This window comes from Gnatocerus cornutus, chromosome 5 (assembly GCF_029298725.1).
Source record: "Gnatocerus cornutus isolate USDA-ARS CGAHR chromosome 5, icGnaCorn1.1, whole genome shotgun sequence".
In the NCBI taxonomy this organism is placed as follows: domain Eukaryota; kingdom Metazoa; phylum Arthropoda; class Insecta; order Coleoptera; family Tenebrionidae; genus Gnatocerus; species Gnatocerus cornutus.
This window is the reverse complement of record NC_142237.1, coordinates 13,916,055-13,937,141: the sequence shown is the minus strand read 5'-3', so window position 1 is coordinate 13,937,141 and position 21,087 is coordinate 13,916,055. Positions and strand designations below refer to the sequence as shown.

Here is a 21,087-nt window from a genome sequence, read left to right as displayed (position 1 = left end):
TGACTTCAAAAAACGATATCTTTCTTTATTGCTTATTAAAGTAAAGTGAGCTAAATCTTTTATTTCAAGCTTTAAGGAATTGAAGTTTGCACGATTCGAATATATTTTATTACACTTGTAATTTAAAGTCATATAAGTGCAATTACCATGAATCAAACAGCACAAATATTGGTTGGAAGACACCCTGAGGTGTATTGTTCTCAGATCGGAATTAATCATTTGTTTTCGCCCCATCCGATATATCAACAAACTCACGACAGATTAATTATCTCCGACATTTGCTTAACTCGAAATCGATGGACAGGTCAACATTGTGACATCTTCCGCCATTAAACCCAAGCGTGTATATTAGGTACAATAGTTTTAGTACGATCGACGCGCACATGTGCTCTATTTTGAATATAGCACACGCTGTACCCATCCTCAAGTGTTCCTGCTTCTGACACTGACGTCCTAATACTAACGTAATAGATTGCACTCCCAAATTTATCATCATCAAAGACAAATTGTCTAAATACAATTTGCATCTAAATGTCAATAGCGGATTAAATTACGAAACTGCTAAACAGATAGAAAGTGCTCTTTTTAGGTTTCTCCAGCTCACAGAATGTCGTTTTCAATTAATTGGCTTCCATTTTATGCTTCAGAGATATAAAACAGTAAAGGATTGGCAAATAGAATTAAGGTTCGTAGAACTAGTTTAAAACGTTCGAACGAACAATTAACAACAAAGTAACAGCGTATCCTCAAACTTCGTTACAACTTGCTTCGCTTTGTGCAAGGGGTTCTTTATTCAGAATTTTAAGAAACAATAACGGCACATTTGAGAATTTAATTTTGCCAAGCGCCTCCACCAAATTTATGTTCCAAGTTTTTAACGATCCACACACTATTGAAGATGACTGAAAATTTCACCACCAATTGAATTGTTGGATGCTAAATTAAGTTAAACCCAATTGTGATTCAAATTGCGTCGTTTGTAATTCAGAAGCTTAATTTGTGATTTACAAATTAAAACTTATCAAAATGCACCCTTTGCTTAATTAGGAGTTTTTTTGTCTCTGAGCAAACCGTCACGTCGACTCAATTGTCAACGGTTTGCTTAATTACGCTTCTTTGGAATTTGCATAAATGTTAATTACGATTACTTAAACCATTGAGGACGTTTTCATATTTCGTCACAATCATGATAAAGAGTCTCAACACAAGTGGGGCCTGTTCAGTTCGTTGAAAGCAGAAAAAAAAGGCCAATCTGAGTGCTATCACGTAAGTTGAACAATAACCTCTCCACTCTAAAAATACGAATTTAAGAGCTCTTCACATTTACCTGCCTCTTCCCCTAGTTTAAAAGAAATTCCATCTTTGTGAGCCGTCCTTGACACGTTCCAGAAAAAATTTAATTAAACCGATAACCGGTGCGCTGCTATGCCACGATTTGAATAACAAAAACACCGAAATTCTTTGTTGGTGAAGGATACGGCAAAGTATCTAATTCATATTCATGGACAAATAATTCCAAGAAGGCTCGATTGCTAAGATTGTTGAATAAATAATACTAAATGGAACGATAATAATCGTTCCATTTGATGACTGCTTCCAAATTGTTTCGTCATCGCTTTGAATTCTACGCTTCTGCAAAATAATCAACAATTATCTTCTAACGAGGACAAGTTTCAGTTTAATTAAAGCGTACAAGAAACATGGAATCACATGTGCATGTACATCAAACGGATACAAGAGACTGGGCTCTAATAATAGCAACCACAAGAAAGTTATGAGGGGTTGAATCAAATTTAATTTGTGTCACGCTAAGCTGTGTAATTTTGTCTTATCAAAAATTGTGCGCCGATAAGTACTTATCAACAACTATAATTAAAGAGCAATTGGAACAGTGGGATTAAAATGTAATAATTCGAACGCAGAATGTAATATGTGGGACGATAAATTTCACCACAAAATCGGGGATGATTACAAATGCACACACATTTTCGAGTTTACCAACGATCAAGTCTGTTTTTACGGCGAAATCAAAATTCGGCCAATATTTTCCCTTGGGGAAAAGTGTATTGGATCTGGGATTTTCAATAGAAGTGCTGAAGCGCTCCTATTTCGTTACTGCTGACGTTGGGTCTGTGACACCCTTTGTGGTCAAATTTCTCATAACTTTCCCAATTTTATTAGGATGCAAGTCTGCACCTTTCCGTACCTTTTATAAAGTTTATTGTGTTGTAACTGGAACAGAAGTCTCCACGAGTTATTTGGGACTCCAATAAGTGTCACAATTTCATTGTAATATTTTCACCGTCAGGAAAATTTTGTTATACATATTTCTACAATTTTCTTGGACATAAAATTGTCAGCAATGTCAACGCCCTAATAGTTGTGTAAAATTACAGAACAGTCGCTTGTTTCAAATTAAATTACACTTGCAGTTAATGAACGGCGCCGTCACGAACATTTTTTTCTGTTTCACAAATAAAAAGTACATCACAGCACCTTTTTAGAGGAAGACGAAAGACCTGGCACCAACAGCTTTTACGTAAATGTCATATGAAATGCTTTCAGCAGCTGTGAAAATTTTATTGGGTGCCTCGAAATATTCAAATTTTTACGTTAATAATTGAGCAATTAAAATCTAAAGTTCAAAACGAAATAATGGACTGAAAAAATACGTTTTGTTTTTCTCAATTGTTGACTTTTAAAAAATGATCCAATAAAAAGTGAGTTTAAATTGAGAAGAACTGAAAACTTGCGAGTCTGATTTATATTGACACAAAATGTTCGTATTTTGCTAGCAGATTTAAACAACAAACTGCAAATAAACAGCATCAAAAGAAAGAAGAAGCTCTAAAGCTGGAACAGTGACAGTTCTAAAATAGCTATTTCAAATAGAAACTTCATTGACAGAATTTCCGAACTGTTATAAGTAATTTTTAACACAGATTTAACGTTTGGAATTGGAGAAATCAGCGCGAATATGCGTGAAATCTATCAAAAGTCGCATTTGGGTTAAAAAAAAATCACGAAGTTTACTTTATGTTGCGATTTTAAGGAGAATCGAGAAAATTTGCTGGAATTTATGTATGTTTGCATATTTTAAACTAATTACGATTTTTCCGTATATTTTCCGCTCCTTCATCCATGAATAAACTAGTTTAAAACTTATGAAAATTAAAGGACCTGTTGGACGGATCTTTCATGAGTTCAGTTGCAATAACTGTTTTTCTTTTTAGTCCTTTACCATTTTCCAGCTTATAATATCAGCAAATATCAAACAAGTCGATATAACATTAAACATTTAGAACAAGGCGTTTTGTTTGTCATTATTTTGAATGGAACAAATTTTGTTTGTTTGCTCTGTCATGGCCATTTATTATCGAATTTGTTTCATTTTTACCATTGAAAACATGTGCATTGTTGGTAACCCTGAAATTAAGGACAAACAATAATAATGAAGATATACCCTATGAGTTGATAGAGTGGAGCAGGATAGCGATTATACAGCAAATACACATATAAACATTAATCCATCAGCCAAAAGCAAACTCTGTCATTGTTTATCTATAACAACCCAACCTGCTCGCTATGCAAACAAGGACTAACGAATTAACAAAATGTTGAGCAAATAGATAATAAGTATAATTATTGAAAGATCTGCCACAACCGGTGTATTGTTATAGAAGAAGAAATTATGGCCACATACTCTCTAATTTATAAACAAGCACCTGCTAGTTTGTGAAAATCTCATTAATCAATTTGCCTACAAAACAATGTAGCTTTCCCATAAATTTTCCCGAAGGACTTGTTAATTACCGCACTAACACTAATAAAATGTTAAATCAATAAATTTTTTCATTATCCTTGAGAGCGGTCATAACATTTTAAATACGATCACTTTAATCATTGAAGGTGCCAATAATAGCAGCAGAATGTGAAAACCACAGAAATACCTTTTAATCCAGCAAAAGTCCATTAAATTCCCGATTCATTAGTATGCGACTATAGAAGCTTGATAACAACCCAAACGATCCTTTACCGCATAAAATCAATCCACGTTGCAAATTCCAAGCATCGTAAAAACAAAGTTTCCTATTTTCTGCAAAATTAACAAAAATGGAGAGATCTAGGAACAGAGTTTAATCAAATTTCCGCTGCACGTGTAATCGAACTTTATGAATTTCCATTTTTCTAAGTTGCACGTGATGTTACAGAATTGACTGCGGTTTCCTGCCAAACCTGATGGGAAATTTATGCTCGCGGCGGAAGCTCCTAAACAGCTTTTGCACGGATTTGAAACAATGAACACAAGTGACAAAAATGGCGCTCATTCTCTCCGTTTTCAGCCCATTTCAGCGTCAAATTCAACACATTTGTGACATTTTTTCTTTAAGTTTTTTCTTTTCAATTCAAATAATCTCAGAGAAAATTCCACGGCATGCTTTCAGTCAAACAGTGACCCCGCAGAGCTACAAACTGATAGCACGGTGTTGCCACCTGTATACCCAATCAAAATTTAATTATAACGTCAACGTTGAACTAACGATGTGGCAGATGCAGAAACTACTCGACTACAAAACAATGATCTCTCGTCAGAGATCTCATCATTACAACTCAGCTGAACCTGTTTTTTGGACGAAATTTTTACGGAGAACGCCAGAACAAAGCGGTAGTCTTAATTAGTAACTTGACGATAGAAACGATGTTTGCATGTGTTGAAAATAGCAAATAAAAGTTATTCGAAAAATGGTGGATGCGCCGGGTAAATATTTTATTAATTTAGTTCTTGGAACGGCGCTTTGTTGCGTTTCTCTTGCTGTGGTTTGGGAACACGTGTGCATATAATGGAAAGCAAGTTTGGTTGCAAACTTGTTATGTAATACGACTGAGGGTGGCCGCAAGCGATACGTCACAAATAACTAGAGTTGAAAGCAGAGTACATCAAAGTGTGAAGTTAATGTTTTCTGTAGCACCTGTGGCTGAGGATAACACCCGAAGTTTTAAAGAGGAGCTTTTTTAAGTTTGTGAGAACGTTGAGATGGAACGAGAAGCTCCATCTTCAACAAAATTTTAATTAATATTTCACGCATTTTCATAGTCATTTAATACAAAAAATATGTTTCCATCTCATGATTTTTCTTAATGTTCGTGCATGGTTTTCCATCAGTGAAAATGTGTTTTACTATATGCTAAATGTGCCTAATCTAAACAATTCTAAACTTTAAAACCATAGACTAGGCTCCATACAAATGCTAATATTGAACCTATTGAACTTTACTTATCAATTAAGTCTACCCCAACTACCTAAATTAAGCCTGGAGTGTAATTCAAATTGAGAGAAAGTTAGTTTTGGTGGAAGAGGGGCTCAAACAAGTTTGTTTTTGTCATGTAGGGAAATTTCGCATAAAAATATAATTCAGAGTTCATGGAATATCGAACCATGTGACCACAACTTTGAATTTATCCTGCATCCAATTTCATTGGAATTAATGGCAGGAAATATTTGATCTAAAATGCGGCATCGACAATGATAATTTATATATAACTCGACTTCGATTTTCGTTTAGCAGGGATTATAGTGCTAAAATTAGAGTCATGCCAACGAGTAATAAGAGGGAAATATTTTTGATGAACATTTTTACCTTTACTAACAAGCACAACAGTGCTTTGTTATCCTCGTCCATAAAACAGAATTGAAAAATCCCGTTTGTTTGTGAAACGATAAAAATATCGTTGGTTTTCATGCCGCCAGCATCGGTTATATTCATTTTGCTTTCGATACCACAACTATTTTTAACAACAATCAACATTCATTTCACCCAAAAAATCACCTTAACGACAATTATCTTTGTGGTGTTGCGTGGCATCGACAATAGAATCCAATTTCGTGATCCAATAAGTTCATGCACAATAATTTTCAGAGGACAATAGTACAGGGCTACAAAACGTACTATTTATGTTTGTTCAGCATTCCATTATTCAAATTAGTTTATCGTAATTTTGCTTTGTGCGTAGAACACGCTTACGTTATGGCGGAGGAGAACAAAAAGATCGAGTTACAAGTCTGAAAGAAGACTCAACTAATGAGATTACTTGTTAGAATACTGTTTAGAATTCAAGCTTAACAGTACAATGGATAAGATGTTCGAAAAAAAAATGTGTCATATTAGCTGAATTGGTAAAATTTGAAGCGTAAAGTCTCGAGTTTATACACAATTTTTTGTGGGACATTTCTATGATTTTGAGTTTCACTTAATCCGCAATTACAATTTATATTCATTTTTGGAGCGTTTGACAGCATTAGAACCTCTGCACGAGCAGACTTTGTTTTATAATTCGTATAGAATTTTCGAAATATAATAATCGAGATGTTTTAGGGCGTGAGGATTTAATAATTCTTTTTTTAAATTTTCGAATTATATAATTTTTAAATTTCGTAATTTTTGAATTTTAGGAGTTTTGTTTTAAAAATTTGTTTTCTTCAAAAGTGAAGCGTGTAACTTCTAAAAGTGACGTGATAGGAACTGTGGATAAAACTGAAATTGACGAGTGTTTATATACATTTTGCCATAAAATTAAAGAGACAGAATACTAAAGCCGAAGAAAGAACTAGAAGTGGAAAGAAACAAGGCACTAAAATTAATCCGATTTGTTAAACTGCAGCTCAGACTTAAAGTGTTTCCTTATTGTATTATCCTAAAAAGTTGATTTTCTGTCTGCAGTGTTTATTAAATATTTTTCATCAAATTTTCCTATCAATCATGCAGATAAAAAATATTGATAAAACTTTCAGACAGAGAAAATGAAGAATGACGTTGGTAATGACTTTATTAAAAAAAGTTTCAGTGGTCGTCTAAAATACAAACTACCCTTACCAACTATGCCTACTTAAAATTATTCATCCAAACTAAAAAATGCATTGATAAAGTGTGATTGATAATGATAAATATGTGGTCTCATCTCTAAGTTGTTCAGCTCCATCGATCAATTCCTAGACAAATCCCAAATCTGGGCTAATGTTTCGTCTTAAGTTTCCCAGTAAAGAAATTACGTTCTATAATACAAAATCGAACGTCTCAGAACCAAATTAAATTTATTATGGGAATGTCGTGAACATTGAACATGTTATCTCACGAGAGATTTCTCCGAGTTACCGCTATAATATCTGTTTAGCCGGCGTAGTAACGTCTTAAGGGAATGCTTATCCGCATTAGAAACAAGTTATCTGCGGATCGTGGAAGCCACCCCTTAATTTATATAACCCAACGCATTCAGGGGAATCCCCGATCATTAAACACGCACTCTAGAGAATAGAGCTTTCGTGATTTTGCGTTGGGCTATAATATGTGATTTACGATGACAAAGCGATATTTGATAAATGGTACGGAGAGATTTACGAGTGAAAAAATGAGAGGTGTGAGATACCAAATGGGGATAAAAATTTTCCGCATGTGCGATTCGTTTCCCTGGCTTAATTACAGTACGATACTGTGGTGAAAATTTCATGGTCCGATTTCTCAGTTTTCGCGTGAATTATTGAAATTTATTACGCCAGCTGAAAGGGTTAAGGTTTTCACCTGCGCCAAAATCAAAACGCTACGTGTTAGTTTCGCTACATCGACCCATAATTGTGTTTAAGGGCGGGCCTCGGATTTTGTTCGTGATAAATTACTTTGGAGCGGATCACACGTTCGGTGGGTTTTATTAAAGCTGCCGGAATCCGCCTTAATCCCATTAACAAAACATTTGATCAAGACCGGCATTCGAAACTCTTTTATTTTCGATAAACTGCGCTTTCAGCCCAGGGAAATTAAAAATGGACCCTAAAAAAAGATAGTTCATCTAATAAATGAATAATGTAACTAACTTTTCCCATAAGCTGAACTGAACGTGGAATTTAAGACGAAACGTTCCCAAAGTTATTTTTGGAGTCGAGTTCGACACCACTCACCGCAATTTGTATGAAAATTACTTGAGATGATGACATTTCCACCGAATGTTTCTGAAACGTCTCACTTCAGATCAGAATTTAGATTTCACCGAAAGCTATTTAACTAGGATTTTATTCCAATTGCTGTAATCTCCGGAAAGTTTCAGAAACATTAGTTTTAACCGAGGCTTTAACAATACCAATAATTGCAGTCCCGATGGCGCTGAAGAAGTAGTTTTCACAATTTTACGTGAAGACCAGCGTTCTGCGGGTAGTTATTTATTTATCTAATTTATTTGATGGTCTCCGTTTCAAATTACACAACAAAATTTTGAAAAAAAAATTGGCCTGAAAAAGTGGGAAGTTTTCTCTAAAGCGGTATGGTACGGTATGGTATGGCCAATAAAATTTACAAATATCTCAGTTTTGAACTGAGCAAAACGGGTTTCGGAATCAAAATAAGGATGCAATTCTACTTTACTAATGATTTTCCACTACTACAGTACAAATTTCTTTCAAAATTTGTTGAGTGTGTTATCAAATAAACAAGTTTTCCGAAAATCATCCCAAAACAAATATTTTCCTGCTGATTTAAGCACGAAATTCCATTTCCCTGATTAGTCCGGCAAATATTTTACAAGACGGTTTTATTTCATTTGCATGACAAACTTCTTTTTTAACATTTTTGCCCAAATTAAATAAAATATCTTTAAAGAAAGCTAACAACGTCATCTTTGGCAAACTTTATTACAACAATCAATTTCAAAATCTTTTGATAAATTTCGGCGTCTAAAATTAGACTCAAGTTTCACTCGAAGTTTTTTTCCGTGAAATTTATCTGAAGATTTAATTTAGCCCGTTTTCCTCGAAATAACTTAAAGCAGCGATAATTTGAAATTAAAAGCTACCAACTACCTACCTACTTTTTGTATAACTCCTACTCTCTGTAAAAATTTAATTTGACATAAAAACTCTAGTGTAGCACAAATGTTAAATAAATCAGATAATTAAGCTCGTTCCTTTAATAAATGAGCAACAGCAAACATCGGATTTCATTACCGCGGCTAAGAGGTAATAAAACATTGACATGGAAGGATTTCATGGACAGACTCTATAATAAATTTATGTCTTCCGGATAAGAATCGCGTGAAAGGTTTAGTGGAGCTCTCCGAACTTGGAGGAGTATTTTCACGACTGATAAAGGAGGAGAAAGGAAACGTCCACACCGAAACGTTAAGTACACCCTTTGAATGTCTTTCTATTTTCATCTAAGATCTAGATTTCCTTTTTCCGAAAACTACAAAGGAACGGGAGCGATATATCAACGTACTAAGAATTTAATGAGAGAAACGTATAAACTAACTCGTTCGTTTTGATCCGACACCGACATAAATTTCGATTACACAAACAAGAGTAGAAAATTTAATAAAACATCAACACTCATTAGTGCACAGACGCGAATAAAGCAACAAAACTAAACTTTTAGTAATTCAAGGCGTATTCGGTTTCACGTCAAACTAAAGTTTGATAACAAATGTAGCTCGTAGACTGTAAACGAAAAGCACATATCAGCTCCTTTTTCTTCGCGTGAAGAAAACAAGCGAATTTCATTCAAGATTCGACAACAGCCTGTTTTTTCCCATCGATTCGATTAATAAAAGAATTAGAGTGAAAAAATCGACACGATTAGTTCCCAGTATTATCCTCGCTTGATTTATAGGGAGGTAGTCGAGTAGGATTTATGCTTGATAGATAAAAGCAGTGGATCAGTTTCTGTCAACGAAATGTGTTTGTAGAGGATTTTTGACTATTGAAATTTTTAGTTCAAAAGTTCAAAAATTGAAATTAGCATCCAAGATCTTAACGAAGTCGCTTTCCATTAGTGTCGTGGATTAATAAAACTCGAAGTTAAGGAGCTTTATTACGAGGATATCAAGATAACGAAGCTTTTTGAGAGCGATGCAAGAATAGATCATTAAAATAAGGATCGTTACGCAACGCCGAATTATTCTTCAATTATAATTAATAATAATTTCATTGTTATCCATCTGAAATATTTTAATGAAGAAGTTAAATAAAAAATCGTTGACGACGACATTAACGATTATTGCGTCATAGCAAAACTTTCCTTATTAACACCAACACTCATTATCGCTATTAAATTCGCTACCACGCAGAGTAGTAAAACTGAAGTAAAATCCTTTATTAGCAACACTTGAGAACAAAAATCCAAGCTTGAAATTACCTGGAGGTGCGTTTATATTTAACATTGCAGCAAGGATTTATTTTAAACCTTTTGAGTAGTTTCCATTTTTGCGGGATCAAAATTTCATTTCGCAAAATAAAATAGCGGGAAGCGCTTAATACCATCGATAAAAATTTTATAGCTTATGCACAGATCAAATTCGAAAATTGAGTGCTCTTGTTGTAGGTATGAGGATATTAATACCCACAATATTGAGAGGGTGACCCAGAAAGATTCAAATATCCATTAATGTAATGGACATAACCGTGATAACGACCTCAATCGTAGAGACCTTAACGAGATAATTTTATAATCAAAATTGGATATTTTTTAATTAAAATTTACAATGCGTCAACACCGACGTCAATTTTTGATTTAAGTTCAATTAAATTAAACAGCTCATTGTAACCGAATTGAGTTTCCTATGAAAGAAACATTTTTAGTATCAAACTTTATTAACGAGACGATTAAAACACAAAGCTCCCACAAAACAGGTCGAATTTTGCGCCATAGGCCCAGACCTGAAAGAAAGTCTTTCATTTAATAACATCATTTTTAAATTAAAATTCCTGTAACGGGTGGAAATGAAATTTTGTTTAAAGGAGTATCGATTCAGTTGCTTCAGTTGAGATTAATTTTTGTTACAGGCTGTGATTTTCGATGAAATCGAACTCACCGACCTGTGCCTAGCCGAGTGTTCAACCAAAAACGTCAATCACAGTTTTCAGGTGAGTTTATGAATATTTTATGAAAGCCACGGTCCCCAATACTGTGTTTACCATAACAAAACAGAAAGTTTAGGTTTATATTTTGTGGAATGTTATGGAAATATTCCGAAATTGGTTTTATGAGAAGGCGAATTTTGCAAGGTAGGTGTATGACAAATGTGAGCTCAGTCAATATTTAATGTACAAACTACTGAAGAAATTCCAAACTCAATATTCATAATATTACCGTCGTGAGTTCATAGATTTAATTAAACACATGTGGTAACTATCTCTTTCAAAGAAATGTCTGGTATTCGGAACCAGAACTACAAATTCGACTTTAATGAAATAACTTCTAAAGCGATATGTGGCCAATAAAAGTTTGCTAAGAGCTTCGTTCGCTATAAAAGTGAAAGTGGAATGTGTTTTTTTTCTAGGTGATCACCCCGTTCAGATCCCTGGTGCTGTGCGCTGAGTCCCGCCGCGAGATGGAGGATTGGCTCGGCGCCCTCACTGCCGCCTCCCAGCGCCGCTTCCACGAACCCGACCAGCCAGACTGCCTTTCCGGTTACCATCACTGGTGCGTTTAATAGACACGTAATTAGAGTTCAGAGTAAAAGTTTCAGCAAAGTGTTGGCGGGCACGCTCAAATTAAACGGGCTGGAAGAATAAAATACAAATGGTGGAGACATAAAGACGTTACGATGGTGGCGTAAAAGTAATGCTTACACTGATTGAGTGGGAAAAAAAAGAGTTTTATGTCGTTCATCCCGTGGTTTTATTCTTGGTTGTTTAAGAATACGTCGAATAAAGAATAATTGAAGAGAAAATTGAATCTAAATTGCAATTTAGTTTCAGCTGTTTTATCTACAGAACAGTAAAATCAGAAGTATTTCAAAAATCTTTACTCTTGTTATAATATGCGTTTTTTGGATTGTCATTTTTGAGTCGTCCACTGTTTTTCTTCGAAATTCTCCTGATAGGTTCTTATGAGTCTAATTAGCATTTCAAATGTCCTTTGAAGTCGATCGCAAATATCATTAAACCAGCTTCCGTGTGAGTTTCAGGAGTGCAATTTAATATGCAAATGATAATCACTGTAGCTTTTATCTTGCTGAAGCTGTTTGCAGAGTGTCTTAGTAAACTGATAAATAATACGTAAACAAACAGGTACCTACATTTTGCTTTATTTTAACTGAAAGTTTCTGCTCATTTGGGCTTTAAAATGAAAAATGGTGGATGCGCCGGGAAAATTAATTACAAATTTTGCACTGCAATCGTTTTTTTTTTTAATAAACAAAGAGAAAGATTAGTAAAATGCACCGCTTTATTTCTAGTTCTTTTTGATGGTTTAACAGATTTATCTTTACTCCACAAGAACTGGAGATAATAATTTTATGACAACCTTCGTCTTCGTCTTTTCCATTTTTTCCGTATCAGAGGTGAACAACCCCATTTCGCCCCTGACAAAAACTAAGACAAAACTCTATGGAAACAAAAAGTGTCATCTAACAAATGAGATTTATCACCATCATGAATAAATGGAGATCTATGGTCACATTCACGCTGAACTAAACCAAAGATCCGTACATAAAACAGACTCATTCTAACTTTTGAGAATCCGGCGTCGCGACGCCCCACAAACTTCATATGAGCCCGTGATGAATGTGTGTGAAAAAAACTTTACACAAACTTTTTGTTCTAGGTACGCCACATCTCATGCTCGCCCAACCTACTGCAACGTCTGCAGAGAGGCTCTTAGTGGCGTGACAAGCCACGGTCTGTCCTGTGAGGTCTGCAAGTGTAAAGTTCATAAAAGATGCGCCGCGAAGGCTATCAACAATTGCAAATGGACGACTTTGGCTTCGGTCGGGAAAGATATCGTCGAGGATTCCGACGGGGTAAGATTTAGTAACTACTAAAAAAAAGAAGAGGGATTTTCCTGCGCCCATGATAAAGCGCGAGAGAACACCTGGTGTCTGGTACAGACCGCTTTAATGCGTCCCCATTTGTCTCCTGGGGATGCAACGAGCTCAGGTTGTATTATTAAAAAATGGTATTACATTATATGCGCCGTCTGGTTGAATAGAATAAAGCGGGAGAGGCAGTTTTTCAAGGAACGTCAAAAAAGGTAGTTTACATAGAGCTCATGGAGAAATTTAAATACCAAGTACAAGACGAGGATTTCAGATTGGAGGAAATTTGAATTTAGAGTGCCGGGCAAAGGGTGGCTATCGAACCAGAACTAAAACATTAGCGCGGATCTAGGAAAATGAAGAAATGGGGAAAATGAGACGAATTTCACTATTATTATACTTTGGTGTGTCATAAATGGTGGAACCGCCGGGTCCGGGTGCACTAAAACTTCAATATTTATTTGTTTCTTAATTAACAAATATCAATCGTACCACTTTATTAAATTAGATCAACAATTCCATCATTTTCTTTGACCTAATTCCCAAAGTCAACAATATCGCTCAGTTTACTTAATTTAACCAAACTAATCTTAACTACTGCTATTCCTCTCCCCTATATTTTCACGGTAGTCTACTAAAGGTCAAAGTGTTATCAATAATCATTGAAAGGTATTCTCTTGGTGCTACACCCATTTATATTGACTTTCATCCCCCATCCAGAAATGTACTAAATAAAACAAACCCCAACTATTCTCTCTATCGTGAAAAAATAATGAAACGGGTTTGCCGTTACTGAAGCGTTGGGAAATTAAATAATTCACTGCGACCATTTTCATGTTCTGTCCCGAATTCGGAACATACATTAAAGACAGACACTGTTCATTATGCATAATGTTTGTAACCTAGTTCTAACAAATGTTAGAATATGCGGTAATGTTTGGCAACACTATTGTTAATTTAGTTCGCGGAGAAAATTCTACTTATGAAACGGAGAATTTTAATCTCATCACACCCCAGCTGGTTCTGGTAATATAAGCAGCCCTGAAGGCATCCAATATGAGATTTAACAAAAGATTAGATAAAAATAGAAACGCGTTTTTCAGCAAAAATAAAATTCACCTGTCTGCAACTTTTTTTGACTTTTGAATCATTGATCTAGCATCGGACAAAAAAGTCGTTTTACGTTACAGACGAAAACACCTAGCGGAAAATCACCACCATAAATGAAGCCATGTTTTTGTTCCCTTTTAGCGTCGCGTTCGCCAGCACGAATTATTGGTTCGAAAGTATTCAAAGCAGTAATTATAGCCTCTAGGAAATAAAACCGGAAAACATTTCAAAGAACTATTCGATTTTCATTAAAAAAAGCTTTTCCCATTAAAATCTCGCGTACAATGAATGCATGGAAGCAATTAATTTTAATAGCATTTTGTTAAAAATAACTATAATAAGGATAATTCTTCTTTCAGATTATTACAATGCCGCATCAGTGGATGGAAGGAAATTTGCCAGTTTCTGCGAAATGTGCTGTTTGTGATAAAACCTGTGGTTCAGTACTTAGGTAAGCATTTCCCCACAAACTAATTTAGAGACTTACAAACATCGTTGACAATATAAATGTAATCGTTTTTCGAGGAGAATCTCTCGAAATCAATAATTAATATCCGGAAAGTGGATTAACTTCCGCTTCACTTCTTTCAAATTCTTAATTTAATCATCTGGAAAACGTTAATATCTTCCAAAAGGGTACAAGTGCTGATAAAGAAAAGTTATTTCCGCTCCTCCAAAATTCATCGAACATAGCTCTTTAATGATAACACCAGGAGAGAATCCTAATTCTGGGAATTGGGAATTAAACAGAACATAATTCGTGCATTGTTGGTGTTTCAGAACGCTTGTAAGTTTCTTTTCAAGTACAAGCACAAAGAACTGAAATACAGAATACAAGTTTCAAACATACGAACAAGCTAGAGCTACAATTATCCTGGAAATGGTATTTATTTATTCAGACAAAGTTCCCAACTAAACAACAACGCGTTTCTATTTTATTTTATCCCTCAATCTCTCTATCTGTTTACTTGGGAAGCGTCAAAATTAAAGCTAATTCAGAGAGCGCAAAAACCCGAAATGAAAAGTAAATTTGGAAACTAACTCAAAAGAGTTTTTGTTCTTTTTTTAATTATTATTTAGTAAAAAAAAACTTAAATTAGCATAATTAGCATAATTAGCATAATTTTGTATGTTGTTATATGACCTTATTAATAAATTGGAAGTGAGGAATGTAAATATTTTTGACCTTGTTTGTATCGATCCTTGACACCTAAAAGCAGGCCAAAAAGGATAACAATAATTTTGATCAATACTTTTTTAAACTTTTTGTAGCTTAGAGGCTTAAAACTTCCAGGTTACAAGACTGGCGATGTTTGTGGTGTCGGGCGACGGTCCACACCCAATGCCGACCCAATTTATCACCCAGCTGTCCTCTGGGCCCTGCGAGGGTGAGTGTGGTGCCACCGACGGCTCTACATTCCATCCAAGATGAAGCCTGGGAGGCCGTACGACCGCAAGCTTCTTCTCCACTGTTAGTATTCGTGAATTCCAAATCAGGTAAAGCACGCTCCTTCAACCCAATTATTTGATAAACAACGCGGTGCTTGCAGGTGATAACCAAGGCGTGAAATTTCTACGGAGGTTCAAACAATTACTCAATCCTGCACAAGTATTCGATCTCATTTCAACGGGGCCCAGATTAGGTTTAAGGCTGTTTCGACACTTCGATCCATTCCGTATTTTAGTTTGTAGCGGAGACGGATCCGTGGGATGGGTGCTGTCGGAGATCGACAAGTTAGACATGCACGTAAGTTCGAAAGAAACAGCGGGATAAACAGAATTTTTCTATAATACAGCGCTGGGAGAATACAAAAGCTGGGGCGCTGGAAATCTGACTTTTCACAGACATCCCATTAAATGTCAAGCGAGATAAGTTTTAAGCTGAGGTTCCATGAAATTGATATTCCAACTCTTTTGTTAGATAATAACGTGGAACGGCGTTACGAAATTTGCAAAAATAATAAAAAGGAATGTAAGCTGACAGGATAATAAAATACTCGGCTCTAATTCCGTTGCGCTCGACGGGTTAAGACTTCGGATCACATATCATTATAGCTGAAACGGCTGTTTCATAAAATGAGCAAAAAGTTTAATATGCCTAGAATTTACGAGGATAAAACATCAACTCCATTCATTTGCCGAAATGCACCTGAAAAACAACAACCGCCTATTTCATATTCTTCACTCTGAATTTTCCGTGCAATGAAAATAACAATAAAACAGATCTGTTTCTGCTTACATACAGCTTGTTATTCAACTTGCGCACGCTGTCATTTTTGCCTTATAGCGGCTTTAGATGCCACCCCCATTTCTTTGTTATATGTTTATCAACTCTCTCAAGAGCTTTCTCTCTTAGGTGCTTCCCGACTCCTAAAATAAGATCAAAATAATTTACGCTTCCATTCCCAATCCATATTTTCTCATCATGAAGAGCACTCTGCACGTTGATTCCATGGTGAATTCTTAATCCCTACAACATGATTTACTCAGCAACCGAAACGCTTCTTCTGCTGCAATTTTTATAACCGGAACACGGGAGATATATTGAAATCTGCTCACTGCCTTACGTATGTACGACAAATTCATCCCGCTATTTCGAGATGGATTCGGCTTTATTATATTACATTCCTAACTGAACTGAAATGTTCGCTCTGCCGCCACATCACTTCGTTATATTTGCAAATAATGAGATAAACACACGTTTGTATATTTCGACGTCTTTTTGTAGTGAATTAAAGATTCGCATTTTTACGTGTGTTGTTCTTTTCAGAAACAATGCCAAGTGGCTGTGCTTCCTTTAGGTACAGGCAATGACCTGGCGCGTGTGCTGGGATGGGGTTCATCCTGTGACGACGACACTCATCTTCCACAATTACTGGAAAAGTACGAGAAAGCCGGAACGAAAATGCTAGATCGTTGGTCAATAATGGCCTTCGAGCGCACGATAGCAATGCCTAAACTGTCTTTAACCCCCGGCCAACCCGATGGTCAATTACACACTCAAATTTCGCAATATGAAGATTCTTTAGTTACTCACTTACAAAATATTCTTCAATCAGACGAAACTTCGGTCATTTTAAACTCGGCGAAACGACTGTGTGAAACGGTGAAGGAATTCGCGACGCAAGTCGCTGAAAGTTCGATAACGAGAGGTGATGAGCAATTAGGGAAGAAGTGTGATATTTTACAACAGAAATTAGATTTACTACTAGCCACTCTAACGAGTGAACAGTTGGACGCTGCTAACATAGACGATAAAAGCAAACAAGAAGACACCGACAGCGAAGTCTCATTCGATAAAGCGAAAAGCGAAAAATCCGAGAAAGATTTAAGTAACTTTAACTTCAGAAAACACAGACGCACGTCGAGGTTTATGGAACGAGAAAAAGACGCGTTGATGTTGAGGGCTAATAGTCTGAAGAGAGCTATTCGGAGTTTGGTCGAACACACTGAACAAGTCGTGGACGAGCAAAACAGGCAGGCATCGATGTCGATACCGACCGTTAAAATTTCGCTTACTTCAGATTTAGATAAGGATGAGCCTGTGAAAGTTGATTCGTTAAAACTTCCGACAATTGAATCGGGATCGAGTACAGACGTGAGTTCGTGTCCATCACCCACGAGTTCCATTTTAACTGCTAGATTAGCTAACATATCACCAATGCCTGACGTTAGACGTGACTCGGCCATCGACGATCCAGATTTGTTGGCCTCTTTGCCTGTTCCGCCGGATTTCGCCGACAGTAGGAGGTCAAGCCACGTGCAGCCAAGGTAAGCCTGAAACTTGAAACTGACTGTTTTATATGCTTTAAACTTTAAAAGCGAGGATTAAAGCCCGCGCACATTTTGATGGGATATTAATCGACTTTTCAAACATTTTACTTATTAATGCACTAAATTAGCTTTTTGTTTGTTTATTTGTTGTAGCACGGAAGTGGAAGCCGCCACCGAGAAGATTTTGCGAGAAACTTGCTCAACCCTAATGTCAATAGGCAATCTAAAAACCAACGAACAGGAAGTGGAAGTCGTTCAAGACAGACAACGACGCGAAAGTACAAAATACGAAGAAGAAGAGAAGGAGTGTAGCAGCATTCTATCCGCCATCTCCAACGAAGAAGTCAGCATCACATCGGAAATTTTGGACCAAAAATCGTTTTGTCCTCGCAAGAACAGCGATGGAGAAGACCTCAACGGCCATATCTACCACATAGACTCACCCGAAACTGACACTTATCCAAACTCTGATGCTTTACATGGTGAGTCTCTTATGGACGATCTCAGTTCCATGTTAGGTGAGGTATTGTATGGTTACGATCAAGACAGTATAGAAAACACCTACACCGACGACACGACGCTCTTCACCAGCGACATTGCCGATATCAAGCTTGAAAGACGAATGAGCTCCAAACGGGAGTCTTTGGAGAAGAAACGAAGAAGTTCCAGAAGCAAAGTCGACGAAGATGCGCAATTTGGATTTGAAAATCGTGCCTTTATGTCACAACATGTATACTTAGATAACAAAATAGAATCTGAACCTACCAAGTATTGCAGTTTAGCTCAATTCGTAGAGGGAAACGATATAGCAAGACGGTCGTTCAAAAGGAACCGGACCACAACGAAAATGTCGAAAACTGAAGCCAACGTGACGAGACAAAGCATTCTGGAAGAGAACGAAGTTACCCCTATAGGATCACACAACAACCTCAACAAGCTAGAAAAAGAACTCTCGAATGTTTCCACATCCACCCTAAAAGCCCTTGAATCCGACAAAGACGAGAAAACAGAACCGGAAGAGAAAACCACGGAAGAAGAGCAAACACCTAAAACTGAAACGGTAATTCATCCTCTTTTTACCCCTTTAATTTCACACGTTTCTTGCAGTGCGTATTCCCCCAAGTGAGCGTGATAGTGGAGCCCCCTTCTCCAGTTCTAACCGAAGAAATTCGAACAGAGCGCATTGTAAAACTTGGCGTGGAAATCGAAATTGATTCAGGTTCAGACCTCGACATCCGCAACTTATGTTCTAAAGCTGATAAACTTTCGACGAGTGATGTAACAAGCAATAATAGTTCGAATTCAAACTTGCTGGGAATTGACAACGAGCACTTTTTAACCAGGTCTCCAGCTGCCACACGACGAATTTCCTGTTGCAGTATGCTCAATCCTGTGGAAGCTGCAGCTTTGGCCGCCGCAGCTGCTGCTACCACAAGTTTTTACGCCGATTCAGATAAGAAGGAAAAGGAGAAAAAGGATGACAAAGAAAAGGAAAATCGAAAACTACCCATTATCAATCCTTTAGTGAGACTGCCTGCTTGGCCGAGTAAGTTATGCTTGTAGTTACCTAGTCTAGTTAACAGCGACCCCCTTTAGTTTCTTGAAATGATTGGGGAATGAGATAACCCTTGTGCCTTGTCTTGGTTATTTTTTTAGGATGCCATCGACAAAAGTTGTAGTATATAAAATGTTACCTCTGGATCAGGATATTTGACGCGTTAAAAACATAGCATAAAGTTAAAAAATTAGCTGTTTTTTAAAAGTAAACAACCGAAAAAGACCTAAAATCCTTCAAAAATCTTTTATTAAATTTTTAGAATCTGCTTTGTTTTTAACGCGAATATCCTGGTGCGGAAGTAACATTTTATATATTACTGACAAAGCATTGTTCTCCCTGATTTTTGCGATTTTTTTTTAATATCCCAGCAACGCCAAGTAGAAGTGTTACTGAATGTCTTATCGGTGTGTATCGCATTTTAGATGTGAGCACGGGAAGTGGTTTCATTAGCAAATGTCTTCTAGCTAATGCAGACACCCTTTGCGCAGCCGTAAGTCCTCTAATTGATCCCGACGAAACACTGCTAGAAGGGTTCTACGAAAGATGCGTCATGAATAACTATTTTGGCATCGGAATCGATGCCAAAATCTCCTTGGATTTCCATCATAAGCGCGAAGAGCACCCGGAAAAATGCCGCTCGCGTGCCAAAAACTACATGTGGTACGGAGTCCTCGGTAGCAAACAATGGCTGCAGAAAACATACAAAAACTTGGAACAGAGAGTTCAATTAGAGTGCGACGGACAAAGAATCCCGCTGCCGAGTCTCCAAGGAATTGTCATACTGAACATTCCCAGGTTTTCTATCATTTTTTGTAAAGTACCATCGATCAAACAGTTTGTTTTAGCTTTATGGGCGGCATTAACTTCTGGGGCGGCACCAAAGAAGACCACATTTTCATCCCACCATCGTTCGACGACAAAATACTAGAAGTTGTGGCAGTTTTCGGCTCGGTTCAAATGGCAGCATCTCGTCTTATAAACTTGCAGCATCACAGAATTGCGCAGTGTCAAAGCATCCAAATCAACATTCTCGGAGAAGAAGGTGTACCAATTCAAGTGGATGGAGAGGCGTGGATTCAACCTCCTGGGATCATCAGGATCCTCCACAAGAATCGAATGCAAATGTTATGTCGTAATCGCGCTCTCGAGAACTCCCTCAAAACCTGGGAAGAGAAGCAAAGACAAAGTATTGCGGCTCAAGGCAAGCCAAGACACTCCATTTCGCACGATAAAGGAAGACAGAGCCTGACTCGGCAAAGCATGCCAAGTCATGAAAAATCGTTCTTGGGCGTGAATTTCGAAAAGATTCGCCAACACTCGTTCAGTGGTGCTGTGCCGGTGCACCACGAAAAGCAGCAAACTGTTACTTTTGTAGAGAAGCCGCCGGCGCCCATCGAACCGGATATTTTGTTCAGTGACGAAGAACAATATCTTTTATTGAATTTCATCGAATGTGCTACAACTTTAACGAAGTGGATCAAGATTTTAGCAATCACTCATTCGTTGGAAGCGGACTTGTATACGCTAGCGACCAAATGCGATGCATGCCTTGAAAATATACATCCAAACGGAAAAATATTAGAGGGACCTTCGTTACGGGTTGAGTTTACTAAGTTAGTTACAGCCATTAAGCAGCTATATGAAGAAAGTTGTTGTTTGTTACACGATAGAGGAGATAAGTTAAAATTACGAGAGGACCTTGAAAATAAACTAAGTGCCAGTTTAGCTAATACGGAATTAGAATTAAGGAAATGTGTGATGTACGACAGATCCGGGGGAAATTTGGTGTACCTTCAGCCAGTGCAGGGAGACCAGGTAAGAACTAATTTATTTTCCCATTTTCCTCAATG

General features: G+C 36.9%; 1 protein-coding gene across 4 annotated transcripts in view; it reads left to right on the top strand.

Moving 5' to 3' along the window:
• LOC148174851 (diacylglycerol kinase eta) overlaps positions 1-21,087 on the top strand; it is a 57,856-nt gene that overhangs the window by 34,664 nt on the left and 2,105 nt on the right. For 2 of the 4 annotated variants that reach the window (XM_088037621.1, XM_088037624.1), the window contains 11 exons: positions 10,820-10,900; positions 11,317-11,459; positions 12,585-12,780; positions 14,265-14,356; positions 15,200-15,402; positions 15,456-15,652; positions 16,676-17,676; positions 17,833-18,739; positions 18,787-19,225; positions 19,660-20,032; positions 20,083-21,052. In XM_088037621.1, the coding sequence (XP_087893747.1) occupies positions 10,820-10,900; positions 11,317-11,459; positions 12,585-12,780; positions 14,265-14,356; positions 15,200-15,402; positions 15,456-15,652; positions 16,676-17,676; positions 17,833-18,739; positions 18,787-19,225; positions 19,660-20,032; positions 20,083-21,052 (4,602 nt within the window). The remainder of the gene's footprint in view (positions 1-10,819; positions 10,901-11,316; positions 11,460-12,584; positions 12,781-14,264; positions 14,357-15,199; positions 15,403-15,455; positions 15,653-16,675; positions 17,677-17,832; positions 18,740-18,786; positions 19,226-19,659; positions 20,033-20,082; positions 21,053-21,087) is intronic. The other 2 variants (XM_088037623.1, XM_088037622.1) reach the window with 2 other exon arrangements.